This window comes from Podarcis muralis, chromosome Z (assembly GCF_964188315.1).
Source record: "Podarcis muralis chromosome Z, rPodMur119.hap1.1, whole genome shotgun sequence".
Taxonomy (NCBI): Eukaryota; Metazoa; Chordata; class Lepidosauria; order Squamata; family Lacertidae; genus Podarcis; species Podarcis muralis.
The window spans coordinates 50,233,985-50,253,983 of NC_135673.1; the positions used below are offsets into that span (position 1 = coordinate 50,233,985).

The 19,999-nt window shown below is 45.1% G+C and overlaps 1 protein-coding gene across 7 annotated transcripts in view; it reads right to left on the minus strand.

Annotated features, from left to right (window-relative positions):
- LOC114588797 (UDP-N-acetylglucosamine--peptide N-acetylglucosaminyltransferase 110 kDa subunit) overlaps positions 1-19,999 on the minus strand; it is a 75,467-nt gene that overhangs the window by 49,748 nt on the left and 5,720 nt on the right. For 2 of the 7 annotated variants that reach the window (XM_077922480.1, XM_077922485.1), the window contains exons 2-5: positions 17,925-18,105; positions 10,701-10,784; positions 6,770-7,013; positions 3,617-3,685 (exon numbers count right to left, since the gene is read on the minus strand). In XM_077922480.1, coding sequence (XP_077778606.1) covers positions 3,617-3,685; positions 6,770-7,013; positions 10,701-10,784; positions 17,925-18,105 — 578 coding nt within the window. Of the gene's footprint in view, positions 1-3,616; positions 3,686-6,769; positions 7,014-10,700; positions 10,785-17,924; positions 18,106-19,999 lie in introns of those variants that run through there. The other 5 variants (XM_077922482.1, XM_077922481.1, XM_077922483.1 and 2 more) reach the window with 5 other exon arrangements.

Genomic DNA, 19,999 nt, shown 5'->3' on the forward strand with positions numbered 1-19,999 from the left:
GACCTGTGGTCAGGGATGATGGGAGTTGTAGTTCAAGAACATCTGGGGACCCAAGGTTGAGAAAGGCTGTTTTACAGGAAGGTTCAACTTTACTTTCCTCTTCACACGGACAAGAGGAGGTTTCATTTCGGGAGCCACAAAATCCCTGCTACTCAAACGCCGAAAACCCAGAAGGAAGGGTTAATTCTTCTTTTACAGAAAGGTTCATATGGACAATAGGGCAGTTTATGAAAAAGAAATTTTGGAAAATGTCTGCTCCAGGGGTCTTATCTTACTACACTACGGATTATATAGCTATCTCTGAAATTTCATGCATATCAGTTAATATCTTGACCCAACTCCACTGAAAAGCATTGGGTGTTCAGTAGGGCGGTTCATAAAAAACTTTTTTTTGAAAATGCCTTCTCCAAAGGTACTACACGAGGGACCCTCCTTCATGAAAATAGCCGTTTTCCTATATCGTGAAGGCTGAAATGTCAATTCAGTGGAGCCGGGTCAAGATATTAACTGATATGCATGAAATTTCAGAGATAGCTATATACTGTAATCCCGAGTGTAGTAAGAAAATACCTTTGGAGAAGGCATTCCCCCCCCAAAAAAAAGTTAATATGAACCACCCTAATGGACAGGCGCAGGTTTCCTTTTGGGAGTCACAAAATCCCTGCTACTCAAACACCTTGGTTCCCAAACGCCAAAACCCCGGAAGGAAGCGTTCCTGTTTCTGGAGCTTTTTGGAAGCCAGATGTCTGACGCAGCTGTCGGCGATTGTTTCTGGGGCGCCTGCACCAATCAGAAGCTGCGCCTTGGTTTCCAAACATTTTGGAAGTCCAACAGGCTTCCGGAATGGATTAAGTTTGGCGCTTTGGTTTTTGCAATTAATTTTGCTCTTTTGTTACTTCTTGTATAGTACAGTACATTATCACTTTCATTTTATGGATCAATGGTCTTGTTAGATAGCAGAATTCGTGTTCAATGGCTGTTTTTGTAAAAGTCTGGAACGGACGGATCCATTTTGCATTCCTTTCCATGGGAAAGCACGCCTTGGTTTTGGAACGCTTTTGAAACTGACTTCCAGAGCGAATGAAGTTTGAGAACCGTGGTAACCGGTCGTTAAAACTTCCCTAAAGGTTCAGCCTTGCCGGCATCCTTGGTTTTGGAACGGATTCCGTTTGAGAACCAAGGGACTACTGTAAGTAGAAATTACATTATAAGATCCAGAATACCCCATGACACGGTCTCTCTCTTTTTAAAGAGCAAAAACTTGGCTCTCCAACCCTGAACTCACCTGTGCAGGACGCACACCTGAATGTTACTTTCACAACCTCAAATGACAGCTTTGCACAAAGGTCCCGGTCCCTGCAATGCGAGCGCGAGAAGTCGCCGGCGCCCCCTAACAGCACGCCGCTCGCGCCCTCGCTGCCAACTGCCGCGCTTTGCCGCAACGCCCCTGGGTGCTATGAGTGGCCAACCAGACTGATTCATCTGCCGGACAGGCCCACGCAGAAACTCAGGGGGGTGGGGAGTCTTAAATTTGTGCCGGAAACCTCAATGCATCGCAACCCAATTTTGCCGAGAGGCCTAGAGGAGCCGCCCACATGGAGATGAATCGTCTAGTCCACCATTCACAAGGGCCCCATCACACGCCGTGCGCATTTCCGCTGCGCCGCCCTTGCGCTACCGCAGGACCACAGCGCGTCATCGGCAGAGCAGAACGCTGCAATCCAAACAAAGAAGGAAAAAGGATAAAAAATGAACCACCGGGAAGAGTTAGATACTTTTAACTAAGTCCTTTCCCAATTATCTCTTTTAAATCTTAAGGTACTTTTTTACGTTTATTTCTCGGAAAGAAACGTGGCTAGGACTATCAATTGCTCTCTAACGTTACTCGCTCGTACAGAAAATACTTAAGCAGTTTCCGAAGCCACAAGACAGAAGATTCAGGCATGGAGCAAATGGTTTTTGTCGTGGCAGTTACAAACCCGTTACCATATTTCTCATGTGAGTTTTCGGTGCGTTCCTTCCTGGAAGAGGAGGAGGAGGAGAGTTTCTGCTTTAGATCCAGCCCTCGAGCTCCCTCTCCTTACGCATGGAAAAGGTTTCCCCCACCTGAAACCTTCTAAATGTAATATCAGTGGTGGAAAACCAAAAACGAGAGAGAAAATAAAACAAGATCATTAGTAAAAAGTTCCAACAAAGCAATCGAAAATCTCTGGGTACGTCTTAACACGGGGGGTGGAGGGGTGGGGGGCGGTTGGTCTGTATCGGGGGGGGGGGCATGCAGAAGGGAAAGGGGTTAATGGGGGGCAACAGCAAACTGGAAGAAAGGCTCCGAAACTCCCGCAACAATTGAATTTCAATTCAGGTGGTAAAGATTGTGCTGGTTTGGTCTTGCAAATGCACTGATGGCCAAAGAAATACATTGCCGTTTGTCCAGAATATATATAGATGTATTCCCCCCCCCCCCCGGTTTAATGGAGTTCTCGCGAAAAACGGAATAACACTTTCAAGCTAGGCGTGTCTCTCCAGAGCTCTGAAACAAAGAAGTCAGCAACCTAAGGCAGGCGCGGTATCTCAGCTGGTGACCAGTCACGCTAGAAGCCGCGGTGGTGTGCGATTCGAGTTAGCTGTCCGCCTGGCGCTTTGGAGAAGGCGTTTGGATGCCCCTATTCAGACTCGGCACAATGGGGCTGCCTGGAGCGGCTGCCTGCCCAATCTGCGCTTGGAATTTGTCCATTCCCAGAACCCGAGAGCGGATTCTCCTGGAAATCGGCTTTTCTTGTCCCCCCCCCCCCCGAACGGCAACCAGTCGGAAGCTACACTGTTGACGCACCCCACTCGAACGCACGCGCATGGGGCTAGAAGCGAAGGACCTCCAGAGCTACTCCTCGTTCCTCCGCGCCCCGGCAGCTGCGTTAAGGTGGCTTGTAACAAGGCAATTTCGGGTCCCGTTGGAAAGCCCCCCTTGGCGGAGAGCCGTTTTGGGGTTCGAATTCTCGGCTGGAAACCGGACTGCTAGAAGCCACCTTCCCACTCTCGGCCGCACGTTTTTCTTTGATCAGCTCATCTCCCGAGCAAACCAGCCACATCACTTGACCCTTTGGACAAAGACATATTGTTCGAAGGAAGCAAACCAGGACCAGGACTATTTGCCAGCCTTTCTTCCACTGTGGAGACGGGGGGGGGGGGGAGTTTAAAGAATCGTCTTTTTTTCAATGCCATATTCAGAAGGAAACATTCGATAAGGTTCTTCTCCACTTACAAGCCGCAAAGGACTTTAGAAGAGCGCCTGCTTCTCACAGGAACCACGGGCTAAGTCAGCAGGCAAGCCTCAGTTTGGAAGGAATGTTTCTTTCCAGATCAGAGAATGGTGACGCCCCTGAGTCACATCACAATAGTGGGTAGTCTCGTTCTGCGGCAAGACTCAATGTCTTAAAACCAAGTATTAACGGGGGCTTGCCAGATCTGGCCCCGCAACTACGCTGGGGGAATTCAAGGCCTTCGGCTTCTCAGCCATTTCTCGGGAGTCTCGCAGGTCAGCGGAGCATCGAAGACTTGGCGCAAGCGTTCACATTCTCAAAAGACTGATGTTTTAAAACTCATTCTACAGAACACCTACCTTGGCTTCTTCCAAGCGACCCAGGGCTTTGAGCAGATTCCCCAGGTCACTACGCACGCAGTACAAGTCCTGGAAATTAAACGCATCGGGTCAGTCCCCAAAAGAGGAAATGGCAATGTGAAAAGATCATATACAGTGGGGCCTCGGTTCTTGAGCAGCTTAGTTTCCGAACAACTTGGAACCTGAAGGCTACAAGCCCGTAAGGGGGAGTTCCGGTTTTCGAACTTTGCCTCAGAAGCTGAACGGGTTCCTGAGCTTCTGTTTTTACTGTTGTGCAGAAAATTTAAGTCCCCCCCACAATTGTAATTAAGGTTTTTCTCATCCTGTTTTACCCTTGCGCAGCAAATTTAAGTCCCCCCCCCCCAATTGGGTAATTAAGGCTTTTTTCATCCTGTTGTACCCACACAGCTAATTCAAGTCCCCCACCCCGCATTGTAATTAAATCCTTCCATTTCTGATTGCCATGTTCTGAGGCAATATTTGGTGCTTTTGTTTTTGCTATTTTTTGCGTTTTTGTTTGTGTGGCTTTTTCATTTTTGTGACTGTGGCTTGTTTTTTCGTTTTATGATTGATTGATTGATTGATTGATTGTGTGACTGCAGAAATGCATCAGAGCACCCCATCCAAACAATGACTATCATTAGTTCAGGTCAAAAAAAAAAAAATATTGTAATTTTTATCATCTACGATACTGTCTTATTTCTTTTATACTACAGAACATTAATGATTGCTTTCATTTTATGGATCAATAGTCTCGGCCCTCCAGATGTTTTGGGACTACAATTCCCATCATGCCTGACCACTGGTCCTGTTAGCTAGGGATGATGATAATAATAATAATAATAATAATAATAATAATTTTATTTATACCCTGCCCTCCCCAGCCAAGGCCAGGCTCAGGGCGGCTAACAAGCAATAATAAAAACAAGTTGAATGAATACAACTTAAAAACAAGATTGAAATACAACATTAAAATATTAAAATGCAGCCTCATCACAGGAGGAGAAAGGGAAAAGAAAAAAGAAAGAGGGGGAGGGAGTCAAATTGGCTCCAAGCCAAAGGCCAGGCAGAACAACTCTGTCTTACACGCCCTGCGGAAAGAAATCAGATCCTACAGGGCCCTGAGAGTTGTAGTCCCAAAACATCTGGAGGGCCAAGTTGGGCCATCTCTGCATTAGATAGTAAAATGCATGTGAAATGGCTGTTTTAGGGGTTGTTTTTCAAATTCTGGAACAGATTAATCCATTTTGCATTCCTCTCTATGGGAAAGTGCACCTGGGTTTTGGAAAGCTTTGGTTTCAGAACAGACTTCCAGAATGGATTCAGTTTGAGAACCAAGGTACCACTGTACATAGAAATTGTACAGTCTCTCATTATCTTCGTCCTTCGTATGCTTGGTTCCTTTAAACATCAGAACCTTGCGGAAACGGACAGGTCTTGAAAACACCACCAAGAATAACACAGCAGGTAGCACTCCTTTGTTGATTCAACGTGGGGACAAAGTCAGCCCCACTTAAGACCCCCAAAGCGCTGCCCCAGATTAATATATGTGGCTGTATGGACTCTGATCTTCCTGGACTGGTACCAACAACAGGGGGAAGACACAAGCAATGAAAGGAGAGTAGCATAGATGGCCAGTTTCAGGTGGATAACCGTGTTGATCTGTCATATTGTTGTTTAGTCATTTAGTCGTGTGCGACTCTTCGTGACCCCATGGACCAGAGCATGCCAGGCACTGTCATATTATGACTATGATCTGTCATAGTCATAATAAATAACAGGATGAAAGATGAAAAATTCTTTCTGAATAATTCCAGTGCCACCTTAAAGATCAACTAAATATAAGCTTTCAAGGTATGAGCTTTGACCTGTACCTCCCCAAAACAGGGCTTTCCTTCCCCAAAGAAGGTCAACAACTTTGACCCCCCCCCCCAAATGGGGGTAGATCACTGCCAGTTTTTAATTCTGTAAGTAGATCACAGCCTTTTGGGAGTTGGCCAACCCTGATATACAATTAGAAGATGGGGAACAATTATGGAAAGAGGGAATTAATTTGATGGCTTGCAGTTCGCTGAAAGAAAATGCTGCGGCATCTTTTAAGGCAGAATACTCTTCCTCGGGGCAAATAGGGGTTGCCTGAGTCGTGAATGAAAATGTTAGGGAAATGTATTCTGGCAACCTCCCTCTCACACTCTTTTGAGAATTCAACTGACTGCTTTTGACACCCTTCTGATGCAAACTGGGCATGGGGCCCTCTAACAACCAGTAACTCATCTAATAGTTGAAATAAATAAATAAAATCTGAGTATCTGACGAAGTGTATATTACACATGAAAGCTCATACCTTGTATTTAGTTGATCCTTAAGGTGCCACTGGAACTAAAAAAGATTTTTTGTCTTTCATCTTGTTATTTGTTATGATAGATGGGCAGTGTAAGCCATCACCTGGGCACTTGTTTAAGAGTGTTTAAAAACGCTCTTTCAAACAGTCAGAGCAAAAGTGATCCCATATTTCTATGCATCAGCAAACCTGCTTCAAAAAAAGACTAGGAAACTACTGAGGGGAGTTCAAGCCTTTAGACATAGGTGAAATCATTACAGTGCAGTACCACTACAGCCTCGAAAATACCTAAGAGACTTAAAAGGTAAAGGTAAAGGGACCCCAGACCATTAAGTCCAGTCGCGAACGACTCTGGGGTTGCGGCACTCATCTTGATTTACGGGCCGAGGCATCTGGTGTGCAGCTTCCGGGTCATGAGGCTAGCAAGACTAAGCCGCTTCTGGCGAAAGCAGAGCGGCGCACGGAAACTCCGTTTACCTTACTGCCTGAGTGGTGCCTATTCATCTCCTTGCACTCGGACGTGCTTTCGAACAGCTAGGTCGGCAGGAGCTGGGACCGCGCGACGGGTGCTCACCCCGTTGTGGAGATTCGGACTGGTCAACCTTCTGACCGGCAAGCCCAAGAGGCTGTGGTTTGCACCACAGTGCCATCCGCATTCCCACTTCCTAAGAGTCTTGGCCTTTCTGAATAAGAAGAGCCAGCTGCAAAGCTTTCGAATCTGAAAATGGAATTGCTTTCGGAATCGCACTGTTCAAACCACAACTTAAGATTTCGGAGGGGACTCAGCCTTCTCCCGGAGGAATTCAACTTACAGGGTTGTACTGCAGGGCAGAGACATAGGCCTGCACCGCTCCTTCCATGTCGCCTGCGGCAACTAAAGCAGCGGCGAGGTTGATGTATCCGTCAATGAAGTCCGGCTTGAGGCGCAGGGCATGCCGATAGTGCTCGATCGCCTCCTGCAGTTGGCCCCGTTCCTTGTACACGTTCCCCAGATTTGAGTAGGCTTCGGCCAGCAGCGGATTCTGCTTGATTGCCAAAGTGCTGAAGTGAGCAGACCTGGGGGGGGGGGGGGACGCAATATCATCTGGCATTTAATCTAATAGGTACTTTCGTTTTTGTATATATATAAAATTTCCTCTTTTATAACCAATTACAATCAACAATTATTCAATTTTACATTTTACATTCTGTCCCGCCCCGCAACTTCCCTCATCTTCCATTTCTGGTTTGTTACAAACAGTGTTGTTTTCTGCATGTTGATGTACCGTATTTTTCGCCCTATAGGACGCACTTTTCCCCCTCCAAAAATGAAGGGGAAATGTGTGTGCGTCCTATGGGGCAAATGCAGGCTTTCGCTGAAGCATAAAGAGCAAGAGGGGTCGGTGTGCACCGACCCCTCTCGCTCTCCAGGCTTCGCGCAGCTCTCCACAAGCCATGGGAGCCCGGCGCTGGGCTCCCACGGCTTGCGGAGTGCTGCCTGTTCTGGGGGCTGGGGTCGGGGGAAGCTCGGACTTCCCCCGCCCCAGCCCTGCGCCTGGTGGGGAATTTTTTTTTTTTTTACTTTATTTCCCCCCCAAAAAACTAGGTGTGTCCTGTGGGCAGGTGCGTCCTATAGGGCAAAAAATACGGTGCTTTAAATATTGTTACCTTATCTTCCTCCATATGATAATGAAATAAAATTGTGAATGTTTATTCAAAACCTGCCAATGAATCCATTTCTTTATGTTGTTTTTGTAAATAGGTTGTAAAAGATTCCCATTCATTTTAAAAATCTCTATTGTCTTTTTCATGCAACTTATCTGTTGACTTTGCTAATTCTGCATAGTTCATTAGTTTTTCTTGCCACTGCTCTTTCGTTGGTACTTCTTCAGTCTTCCAACCTTGAGCTAATAAAATTCTTGCCACTGTTGTAGCATACATGAATATTTTCCGTTTCTCTTTCAGTAGTTCATGAGCTGAGATGCCTAACAAAAAGGCTTCTCACTTTTTAACAAGTCATTTTGATCACTTTTTTCAATTCATTATATATCATTTCCCAAAAGTTTTTAAGTATTTTACATTCCTACCACATATGATAAAAAGTGCCTTATCTAATAGGTACTTTCAACCCTCTTTGGTACCATCACCATCACATTATTTGATGGTGTACAGAAATCTACAGAACTTCCACACAAAACCATGATTCCTGGCTTGAGGCAAACAAATTCTGCTTGAGCAGTGGGAGAAGTAAATTGCATTTTGTGCAACCTGACAAGATGCCCACTCTTTTCATCTGAACCCATTAGGAGTTCCAGCTGATAAATGTTCAGTTTAATATTTGCATTTCTCTGCTCTCTGCCACATCCACCTGCACTTGCAACCACATTGTCAAAAACCTTCTGAATTAGGTGCCAAAATCCCAATGGAGCAGAAAAGATTACTGATGTATGCAACCACAGTTGCTCGGATCTTAATGGTCCAAAGACAGAAAGAAGACAATGTCCCTAGCAGAGAAGAATGGCAGATTAAGTTGATGGAACCAGGCAGAGGGCATTCCCAGTGGTGGCGCCTGCCCTGTGGAACGCCCTCCCATCATATGTCAAAGAAATAAACAACTATAGGACATTTAGAAGACATCTGAAGGCAACCCTGTTTGGGGAAGGTTTGAAGGACTGATGTTTTAATGTATTTTTACTCTTTTGTTGGAAGCCACCCAGAGGCTGGGGAAACCCAGTCAGATGGGCAGGGTATAATATATTATTATTATTATTATTATTATTATTAATGCCAAATTGGCAAAAATGACCGGAAGATCAGAAAACAGGAAGACCAAAATTTCAATAAGGAATGGAGGAAATATATAATTTACTATATCTTAAAAACCATTGTAGACAGCTAAAATCATGGGTAGGCAAACTAGGGCCTGGGGGCCAGATCTGACCCAATCACCTTCTAAATCCAGTCCATGGACAGTCCAGGAATCAGTGTGTTTTTACTAGAGTAGAATGTGTCCTTTTATTTAAAATGCATCTCTGAGTTACTTGTGGGGCATAGAAATTCGTTCTCCCCCCCCAAAAAAAAACAGCCCCCCCCCCACAAGGTCTGAGGGACAGTGGACCGGCCCCCGGCTGAAAAAGTTTGCTGACCCCTGCCTAAAATCATTAGCAGGATGACTATGACACTTGTAGTATAATGTTGACTTCTGGACGTAATGGAGATGTAAAAGATGTGGATTATTATAAAATATGCCAGAGGAAATGGTTAACAAAAGGACCCTCAAAGGGTAGAAGGCAAGCCCAGGAGATTCTTTGGAATCTTGTTTTCATGTTGGTTTGTTGGATAATCGATCGTATTTTTCCATCTGTAAGACGCCCCCATGTACAGTGGTACCTCTGGTTATGAACTTAATTCGTTCCGGAGGTCTGTTCTTCAGCTGAAACCGTTCTTATCCTGAGGCGCGCTTTCACTGAAGAGGTCTCCCGCAGCGCACACTTCGCAACCAGGGGTAGCCACTTTCAGGTTAGCAAAGCTCATAACCTAAAACGTTCATAACCGGAAGCATTTGTAACCAGAGGTACCACTGTATAAGACGCCTATTTTGGGGGACTCAGATTTAAGAATATGGGGGGAGATGCCCTAGAACAGGGATCCTCAACCTTCAGCCCTCCAGATGTTTTGGACTACAATTCCCATCACCCCTGACAACTGGTCCTGTTAGCTAGGGATCTAATTTACCAAAGGAAAGGGACCCAGCTATCATCAGCGATCGACCAAACCCTCCCGGGGGTCTCTACCAGTAGATCATGCAAGACCTGTTGGACATCCCTGTTATAGATCATATCCCAACATGCTTTTACTTTTACTTTACTTTTTACTTTTACTATACGGCCTAGGACACTTGTACCTATGGGACCACCTCTCCTGGTATGCCCCACAGAGGACTTTACGGTCTACAAATAACAACACCCTGAAGATCCTGTGCCCCAGGGAGATTAGACTGGCCTTGACCAGAGCCAGAACCTTTTCGGTCGTGGCCCTGGTGGAACACTCTCTCACAAGAGACCAGGGCCCTGCGGGACTTGACATCTTTTTGCAGGGCCTGCATGACGGAGCTGTTCCACCACGGTTCAGCCTGACTCATTTTCTCTTTGTATAAGAACAAACACTAAGGAGGTTTCCCAGGCCACTCACAGGTCCTTATAATATCAGTGGAAACACTTCCGGGTTGGCGCCATTGCCGAATGGCGGATTCCCTCCGAGCTCCGGAGGGAATCTGCTCGACAGGGGTCGGGTTCTGCCGCGCCGGCGACGCGGGGACCCTCAAAAACCACGGGCGCAGATGCCCGTGGACCTGGTGACTCGGCGGGCACCATTTGCGCCCTCCCGACCTGCGAAGGAGCCTTTTTAAAGGCTACGGAGAGGGGGACGGGGAGTGCTGTGAGTCTACTGCTTCCCCTGCCGAGCGAAGCCGCATGCCATTCGTCGGAGAGCGCTGACTTCTTCTTCTGAAAATTTGGACTAAAAACTAAAAACAACAACCCGTGAGTAATTTGGAAATTGGACTAAAAACTTTTCTTTGGATTCGGTACGAGCGGGGGAGGTGCAAAGAGGAAGTCCGTCTCCCCCCCACTGTAAACATTTTAAAGCAAGGATTTGACAACTAAGGTCGAGAGAAGAGCCTTCCCCCCCCCTTTTTTTTGGATAAAAGTTATTAATTGCACGGATTGAAAGTATAAGTAATTGTGCTGGAGGATAAGAGCTTACTTTTTGATTAAAGTGCCACCCCTCCCGGGACCGGGAGTGATCCGCGAGAGGAGCCTGCTGAGGAGACACAGAAGATTTTGACAGCTGTCAAAGTCGGAAAAAATAGAAAATTTTATTTCTGATGTTTTTGCCGGTTACATTAGATACAATATAGCTACAAGTTGTTGAAAATAAAGAAGGACTGAAACAAACTGACTTGACTTTTGGGTTGGAAGTGAAAGGAATACTAAATAACCAGAATCCCTCTAGAGGGGGTTCAGGGACATTACAAGAATGGAAATAGGTCGGAAAATACTAGCTGACCTGGACGAGGTTGCTTTTCTCATTGGAAAGTTGCGAAGGATGTATGAGCAAGGTCATGCTTTGTCTACAAGTGCCATAACTTGGAAGTCAACAGCAAATGTATCTACTGAGTTGGAAAAGGACTTGATGTACAAAACCCAGGCAGCTGAACAAGAAAAGAAACTAGAGAAAACTGAGGAAGTGGAGGAAGAGATACACGCTGTACAGGACGAGCAGAAAGGAGGGGCTGCAATGCTGCAGAAGGCAAATGGGAGCCGGAGGCCTGTCAAGATGGATATAAAAGAAAATAAGGACTGGATGAGGAAAATTTGGTTTGAACTTAGAAATAAGGAATGGAAAGATCTCCTTTTGGGGGGATCTGAAGATCTATGGACTATAAATTTGATCAAGGTGGAAGCTGGAGCTCCTGGGACATTTGGACTTAAAAGGATTAAGAAACAAGATTTGACCTCCACCTTTAAACATGGAGGTCTGGCTGGAAGGAACATGGACATTATAGGGATAGTGCCCCTCCGAGACTTGGTGTTAAATATAAAGGACTTTCAAAGAAACCGGCAGAGAGGGATTGAGAGAGACTTAAGGGCCTCGGACGTGAGGTTGCCAGGCTGATAGCAGATGGACTAATGGACAATGGTTCTGGGATCGAAACCGGGGAAGGGAGGGTGGGGTTTGGAAATCCAAAGGGTGTTTGATTTTTGCTACTCTTTTTTTAATTTTGTGTTGTTATTAGTATAAGAATGGGGAATTCGTGGAAGGGAAACTGGGTCGACCTTAGAAAAAGTTTTTAAATATAAATGATTGAGGTATATAAGTTAAAAGTTGATATATAAATTGAATTAAATATAATAACAAATTAAGGTTAAAAATATAATATAATAAATATAATAACAAATTAAGGTTAAAAATTTAGGGATAAGAACTTGTTGGATAAATATTTGGACATGGAATACAAGAAGGGGAGGTGAGGGGAAGTTGCGGAAAAAAGTTATTGAAATTGGGATTGTAAAGGATGAATTTTTTTTCTTGTTCTTTTTCTTTTTGTTTTTTGTATCACTTGAAACTCTAATAAATATTATTTAAAAATATATATATATAATATCAGTGGAAACAGTTGATCCAGGCAAATATTAACCGCTTTCCATTTTAACCTGAGGATTGCCATTTATCCAGTCTAATCTTAATTTCAATTTATTTGAATTAATTTTAGGATGCATTTTAATCGTTTGATTGCTTGTTTTTATGTATATTGTATTCTTTATATGATTCAGGTAGGTAGCTGTGTTGGTCTGACACAGTCGAAATATATATAAAAATAAAAAAGAATTGTCCAGTAGCACCTTAGAGACCAACTAAGTTTGTTCTTGGTATGAGCTTTCGTGTACATGCACACTTCTTCAGATACACTGAAAGAGAAGTCAGGGTAGTAGGAGATGGGTGATTGGCTCATTGGGTATGGTAAACCTGTTGAGGACTGTTAAGGACTGCAAATACAGTAGCACCTTGGGTTACAGATGCTTCAGGTTATAGACGCTTCAGGTTACAGACTTCGCTAACCCAGAAATAGTACTTCGGGTTAAGACCTTTACTTCAGGATGAGAGCAGAAATGCACAGCAGCGGCACAGCAGCAGCGGGAGGCCCATAGCTGAAGTGGTATTGTTTTAAACAAAACCTGCCCTTATTCCCTTATGGGGTACAGAAGAGCCCTTATAGAGTCCTTTGTATGTTTTCCATCAGTAGGAGAAAATAACAGAGGCCAATGAGAGAATATTGAGAAGTAAAGCAGTTCGTAAGCCTGATCTTTATTAAAGCTGTTGCAACAGGGTACTCCCCTCACACACAGGAGAGGTGAGGAGGACCCACAACAAAGGTGTGCCTCCCCTTATATAGACATTTTGAAATTCCCTGCCCTGGAGCTTAAGACCACCCCCAGAAACATCATACATACATCACAGAAGTGGTGTAGCCCAAGACCACCCCCCAGATACATCATACCTACATCATAGAAAAGGCGGTTGACAACAGAAATCTGAGTGCTTTGTTTATCTCCTGTATGCCAGGTTATCTGATAATGCCTTATCTGATTGCCTTTCCTGATAGTCTGGCCATTCCTTTGAGATGGTAATCACTTAACTCATGAGACAATGGGAAGGTTCCCTCACCCTCTCCCTCCTTGCAGAGAAACATTTGGTCAGTTTGGGAGTCAAAATGGTTTCAGGACTGTATTCCTGTGCTGCTCCAGACATGTGGTTTGTATATTTATGTACATGTTTCTTTGGTACATTTATGAACATTTATTATATATCTAAGACCTTAAAATTCTTATAACAATTCCCCCCTTTGAGGATGTAATTTTTTCTTTGAAATTTTTGCCCCACAAATAATAACATGGTATGTTGTAAGTGGATGCCTTTGTGTAAATATAGGATATCACATAAAAATAACACATGTTGCATTTTGTTACTAAACTACTTGTGGCATTCTAACACTTTGGGAGAAACATTTACTCAGTAGTGGTCTATGCTTTATACACTTAGCAGGAAGGTCCACTAATGACTGAAAAATGCAGTTTGTTTTGTTTGTGCCTTTTTTTGCATGTTCTCAGGTGTCAAAGTTAGCTTCACCATACCACAGCAACAACAATCCCTGATGAATCCCCTTACGGCTTTCATTTTGGCCACGTAGCCTTGTCTTTGCCTTGGGCTTTCTATGGGATTTTATTATCAAAGGCTCATGTCTTCCACTCATGGGAAATTGCTCACTTGCTCTTAAGGGACCAAAAAGCTAGTTGCAGCCTGGATAAAAAGGTAAAGGGACCCCTGACCATTAGGTCCAGTAGTGACCGACTCTGGGGTTGCGGCGCTCATCTCGCTTTATTGGCCGAGGGAGCTTCCGGGTCATGTGGCCAGCATAACTAAGCCGCTTCTGGCGAACCAGAGTAGCGCACGGAAACGCCGTTTACCTTCCCGCCGGAGCAGAACCTATTTAGCTACTTGCACTTTGAGGTGCTTTCGAACTGCTAGGTTGGCAGGAGCAGGGACCGAGCAACGGGAGCTCACCCCGTCGCAGGGATTCGAACCACCGACCTTCTGATCGGCAAGTCCTAGGCTCTGTGGTTTAACCCACAGCGCCACCCATGTCCCCTTGCAGCCTGGATACACTTGCCTTATTCAAACTGAGTCCAATTAGAATTTATATAGCCCCATGGTTCTCAACTTTTCAAATCAATCTGTAATACAAACAAACAAACAAAAAACACTATTCCGGAAAAAGGGTACTTGTCCAAATTAGTCAATTTAACTCTATAAGGGATCATTCCTGCTAAATCAAGGCATATATGCCTTCATGAATCTGGTGTTTCATGGATCCTGAAGCTTCTCCTTGGTTAAAGCGAGTTTTAACCCATTTTAAAATGGGTAGGGAAGGTTGGCAAAGTGCCAGGTGGGACAAGGAAATGTGGTCATAATATTGGACTACGCAATAGCCTGATCTATTAGAAAGCATAAAATGCACGAGAATCCTCCATTGGGGTGTAAACAATAAGACACCATAAACTGAACATAAAAACAATTACACACAATAATTGGGTCCCCCCTTTGTGAAAATGACATACTGTCAGACACATTTTAGCATTCCTACATAATAACTCATAATACACACAACATACAAATAATCCCACACCAGTTGGATATCTTGAGGCAATCATGTGATTTTGAGACAAATAATAACATGGTATGTTGTAAGTGGATGCCTTTGACAAATTTGTTGTTAATTTGGACACAGTACTTCAGGTTAAGAACAGTTTCAGCTTAAGGATGGACCTCCAGAACAAATTAAGTTCTTAACCCAAGGTACCACTTTAGTCCTACAGGAGAAAGCAAGGAATAGTATACAAATGATTAGCACATGTAATGAGACAGGAATCCAATATCTCTATTAAGACCAGGTCTCTCCATAGTTTCATAGAATCATAGAATCATAGAGTTGGAATAGACCACAAGGGCCATCGAGTCCAACCCCCTGCCAAGCAGGAAACACCATCAGAGCACTCCTGACATATGGTTGTCAAGCCTCTGCTTAAAGACCTCCAAAGAAGGAGACTCCACCACACTCCTTGGCAGCAAATTCCACTGTCGAACAGCTCTTACTGTCAGGAAGTTCTTCCTAATGTTTAGGTGGAATCTTCCTTCTTGTAGTTTGGATCCATTGCTCCGTGTCCGCTTCTCTGGAGCAGCAGAAAACAGCCTTTCTCCCTCCTCTATGTGACATCCTTTTATATATTTGTACATGGCTATCATATCACCCCTTAACCTCCTCTTCTCCAGGCTAAACATGCCCAGCTCCCTTAGCCGTTCCTCATAAGGCATCGTTTCCAGGCCTTTGACCATTTTGGTTGCCCTCCTCTGGACACGTTCGAGTTTGTCAGTGTCCTTCTTGAACTGTGGTGCCCAGAACTGGACACAGTACTCCAGGTGAGGTCTGACCAGAGCAGAATACAGTGGAACTATTACTTCCCTTGATCTAGATGCTATACTCCTATTGATGAGGCCCAGAATTGCATTGGCTTTTTTAGCTGCCGCGTCACATTGTTGGCTCATGTCAAGTTTGTGGTCAACCAAGACTCCTAGATCCTTTTCACATGTACTGCTCTCAAGCCAGGTGTCCCCCATCTTGTATTTGTGCCTCTCATTTTTTTTGCCCAAGTGCAATACTTTACATTTCTCCCTGTTAAAATTCATCTTGTTTGTTTTGGCCCAGTTCTCTAATCTGTCAAGGTCGTTTTGAAGTGTGATCCTGTCCTCTGGGGTGTTAGCCACCCCTCCCAGTTTGGTGTCATCTGCAAATTTGATCAGGATGCCCTTGAGTCCATCATCCAAGTCGTTGATAAAGATGTTGAATAAGACTGGGCCCAAGACAGAACCCTGTGGCACCCCACTAGTCACTCTTCTCCAGGATGAAGAGGAACCATTGATGAGCACCCTTTGGGTTCGGTCAGTCAGCCAGTTACAAATCCACTGAGTGGTAGCATAGTCAAGACCGCATTTTACCAGCTTCTTTACAAGAATATCATGGGGCACCTTGTCAAATGCCTTGCTGAAATCAAGGTAGACTACATCCACTGCGTTCCCTTCATCTACCAGGCTTGTAATTCTGTCATTAAAGTTTGCAGTTTAATGATAAGTCAACTTATCACTAAACGGCAAATTATGGAGTTTACAACTTGCTGAATTGCAACTTATTACTAAACTGAAAACTATGGAGAGACCTGGTCTGAATATTGGATTCTTGTCTCATTGCATAAGCTAAAGCTATTTTTGGTCATATGCAAACCATCCCTTGCATTTTCCTGCAGGACTAATTGCAGTCGTTCACAGTTGCCAACAGGCTGACCATACCCACTGAATACTACTACCCTTTGGAGAAAACCCCCGCCCCACCCTCCCTCTATATATCAGGGTCTGGGGACTTCTCTTCCCTCTATGTATCAGGGTCCGGGGACTCCCCTCCCTCTATATATCAGGGTCCGGGGACTCCCCTCCCTCTATATATCAGGGTCTGGGTACTTCTCCTCCCTCTATATATCAGGGTCTGGGGACTCCCCTCCCTCTATATATCAGGGTCTGGGGACTTCTCTTCCCTCTATGTATCGGGGTCCGGGGACTCCCCTCCCTCTATATATCAGGGTCCGGGGACTCCCCTCCCTCTATATATCAGGGTCTGGGTACTTCTCCTCCCACTATATATCAGGGTCTGGGGACTTCCACTTCAGTGTATCTGAAGAAGTCTGCCTGCGCACAACAGCCAAGTGTTGTTATTATTATTAACTACAAGTATTAAGAAGATGTCAATCATGGAGGCACAGGTCTGTAATCCTTTTTTAGGAAAAGGTTCAGCTTTGCTGGCATCCTCTCAATATGGACAAGCAGAGGAAGGTTTCCTTTTGGGAACCATAAAATCACCCATCTCCTACTACCCTTCTGAGAAATACCCCACCCCACCCTCCCACGATGTATCAGGTCTGGGAACTTCTGTTTCACTGTATCTAAAGAAGGGCGCCTGCACACGAAAGCTTCAACCAAGAACAAACTGAGTTGGTCTCTAAGGTGCTACTGGACAATTTTTTTATTTTTTTTTATTTTCGGCTATTTTTGGTCATCTGCATACTCTCCCTTGCTTTTTCCTATCGGACTAATTGCAGTCGTTCACAGTCGCCCACAGGTTGACCATACCCATTGAGTTCTACTACCCTTTGGGGGAAAACCCCGCCCCACCCTCCCACTATCTATCAGGGTCTGGTTAATAATAATAAATAATAAACTTTTATTTGTATCCAGCCCTCCCCGTCCAAACCTGGACTCAGGGAGGCTAACACCAAATATGTAACACTGGTATAAAATCAAGCAATAACGAAATTATCTCCTGAAAACAAGTCAGGATCAAATTCAAATTCAATTAGATGGCTTTCCGCAGGATTAGGGTTGGGAACAGTAAACGCTCGTCAGGCCCAACTGTTTGCGCTGCTCTTATATGGGCCTGTGAGAACGCTGGGAGGCCTCTTTCATACTAGACTTCGGTTTCTGTGTATCTGAAGAAGGGCACATGCCCATGTAAAGCTTAGACCCAGAACAAACTGAGTTGGTCTCTAAGGTGCCACTGGACCATTTATTTTATTTTATTATTTCTATGATGTTAGCCCAGGATTCCTCAACCTCGGCCCTCCTGCTGTTTTGAAACTACAATTCCCAGCATCCCTGACCACTGGTCCTGCTAACTAGGGAGTTGTAGGCCAAAAAACATCTGAGGGCTGAGGTTGAGGACGCCTGTTAGCCACTCTGAGCCCAGTTTCGGCAGGGGAGGGTGGGATACAAATGAAATGTATTATGGTTTTATTATTGTTACTTTGAAAGGCCCCAACCTCCTACCTGTCCAGCCTGCGACATTGGAAGTGAATGGATGAGAGCAGCAACAGGACGCCGGTGTTGTCGGGCTCCTGTCTCCACAGTTGCATGCAGTGCCTCTCAGCCGCTTCAAAGTCTCCTGCCTGGTACTCCCGGTGAGCCAACTCTGCCAGCCCTTGGAAGGAAAGCAGACGTTTTGTTGGTTCTGAAGGATCACCAAGACATTTGGAGGGGGAAACAAAAAGTTAGAAGAGGGGAGGCAAAAGAGGACAGATGGCAGTGTGCAAATAAAAAGGTGAAATGCTTGGCGTGATGCAAAACCCTAAGGGGGTCTGCCAGGCGAACACAAACGGATCAGCTAAGTGTCAAAAGCAGGGGTCAGCAAACTACAATTCCCATCATCCCTGACCCTTGGTCCTGTTAGCTAGGGTCGATTGGAGTTGTAGTCTCCAAACAGCTAGAGGGCCGAGTTGGGCCATGCCTGATCTAGAGCAGTGGCAGCCAAACTTGGCCCTCCTGCTGTTTGGAGACTACAGTGCCCATCATCCCTAACTGCTGGTCCTGCAAGCTAGGTATGATGGGAGTAGTAGGCCAAAAACATCTGGAGTGCCGAGTTTGAGGAAGCCTGCTTTAAGGTATAATCTGGTGGAAGGAAGGCGCGATCATGTTGGGCGCCTTCTGACCTTCTTTGACGTAGAAGCATTGGGAAGAGGGCAACAGGAATGAGCTGCATGTAGGCAGCTGGGGAAGCCATACAGGCTACACCAGCGGTCAGCAAACATTTTCAGCAGGGGGTCGGCCCACTGTCCCTCAGACCTTGTGGGGGGCCGGACTATATTTTTTTGGGGGGGAATGATGGGTGGGGTAGAAATAATAAATTATTATTATTATTATGAACTGGGCCTGAGTCTGGACTGGGGAAACTGAGCCAGATGGGTGGGGTATAAATAATAAATTGTTGTTGTTGCTGCTGCTGCTGCACATCTCATAGAAAAGTATGCTAAGAAACTGTGTGGTGGGCTTTACGCAGCCTTCATCGATTTGAAAGCTTCATTTGACTCAATTTTGTGAGTGAAACTCTGGGATAAGTCAAACTCCCCAAGTAAACACAAAAGACAACTGTGATTGATTAAATGCTTATTTCAGGGGTCAGCAAACTTTTTCTGCAGGGGGCTGGTCCACTGTCCCTCAGACCAGTGTTCCCCAACCTTGGGCCTCCAGCTGTTTTTGGACTACAACTCCCATCATCCCTCGCTAGCAAGACCAGTGGTCAAGGATGATGGGAGTTGTAGTCCAAGAACGGCTGGAGGCCCAAGCTTGGGGAACACTGCCTCAGACCATGTGGTGGGCAGGACTATATTTTGGAGGGGGGGGGGGAATGAACAAATTCCTACGCCCCACAAATGCATTTTAAATAAAAGCACATGTTCTACTCATGTCAAAAACACCAAGCAGGCACCACAAATTACCCAGAGATGCATTTTAAAGAAAAGCACACATTCTACTCATGTACACACACTGATTCCCGGACCATCCGAAGGCAGGATTGAGAAGGTGATTAGGACGCATCCAGCCCCTGGCCCTTAGTTTGCCTACCCATGGTCAAAAGGATCAGTCACCTTTCATTTCATTCGATCCCTTCCAGTGCCATAAAATCCTAGAATTCTAGAGTTGGAAGAGTCCTCTAGTCCAGTGTTTCCCAACCTTGTGCCTCCAGCTGTTTTTGAGCTACAACTCCCATCATCCCTGACTAGCAAGACCAGTGGCAAGGGATGATGGGAATTGTAGTCCAAAAACAGCTGGAGGCACAAGGTTGGGAAACACTGCGTCTAGTCCAAATGGCAAAATTCAGGAATCTGAACATACAGCCCACCCCAACCAATTTGATACTATACTAGATAGTGTTCGAAACTCAGATATATAAGCTAGGCGCCAAATGGCTCCTTAGACCAAAGTTGCAGTCAACAAAACGGAACGTCTAGTTCTCATTTGGGGGCAAAAAGGCTCCAAAGTCTTATTTTTCAAACGATGGATTGACAGTGATTGATTCTGAGCTGAACATTTGGCTTGTTCAGATGACAATCTTGAGCTAGGTGAAG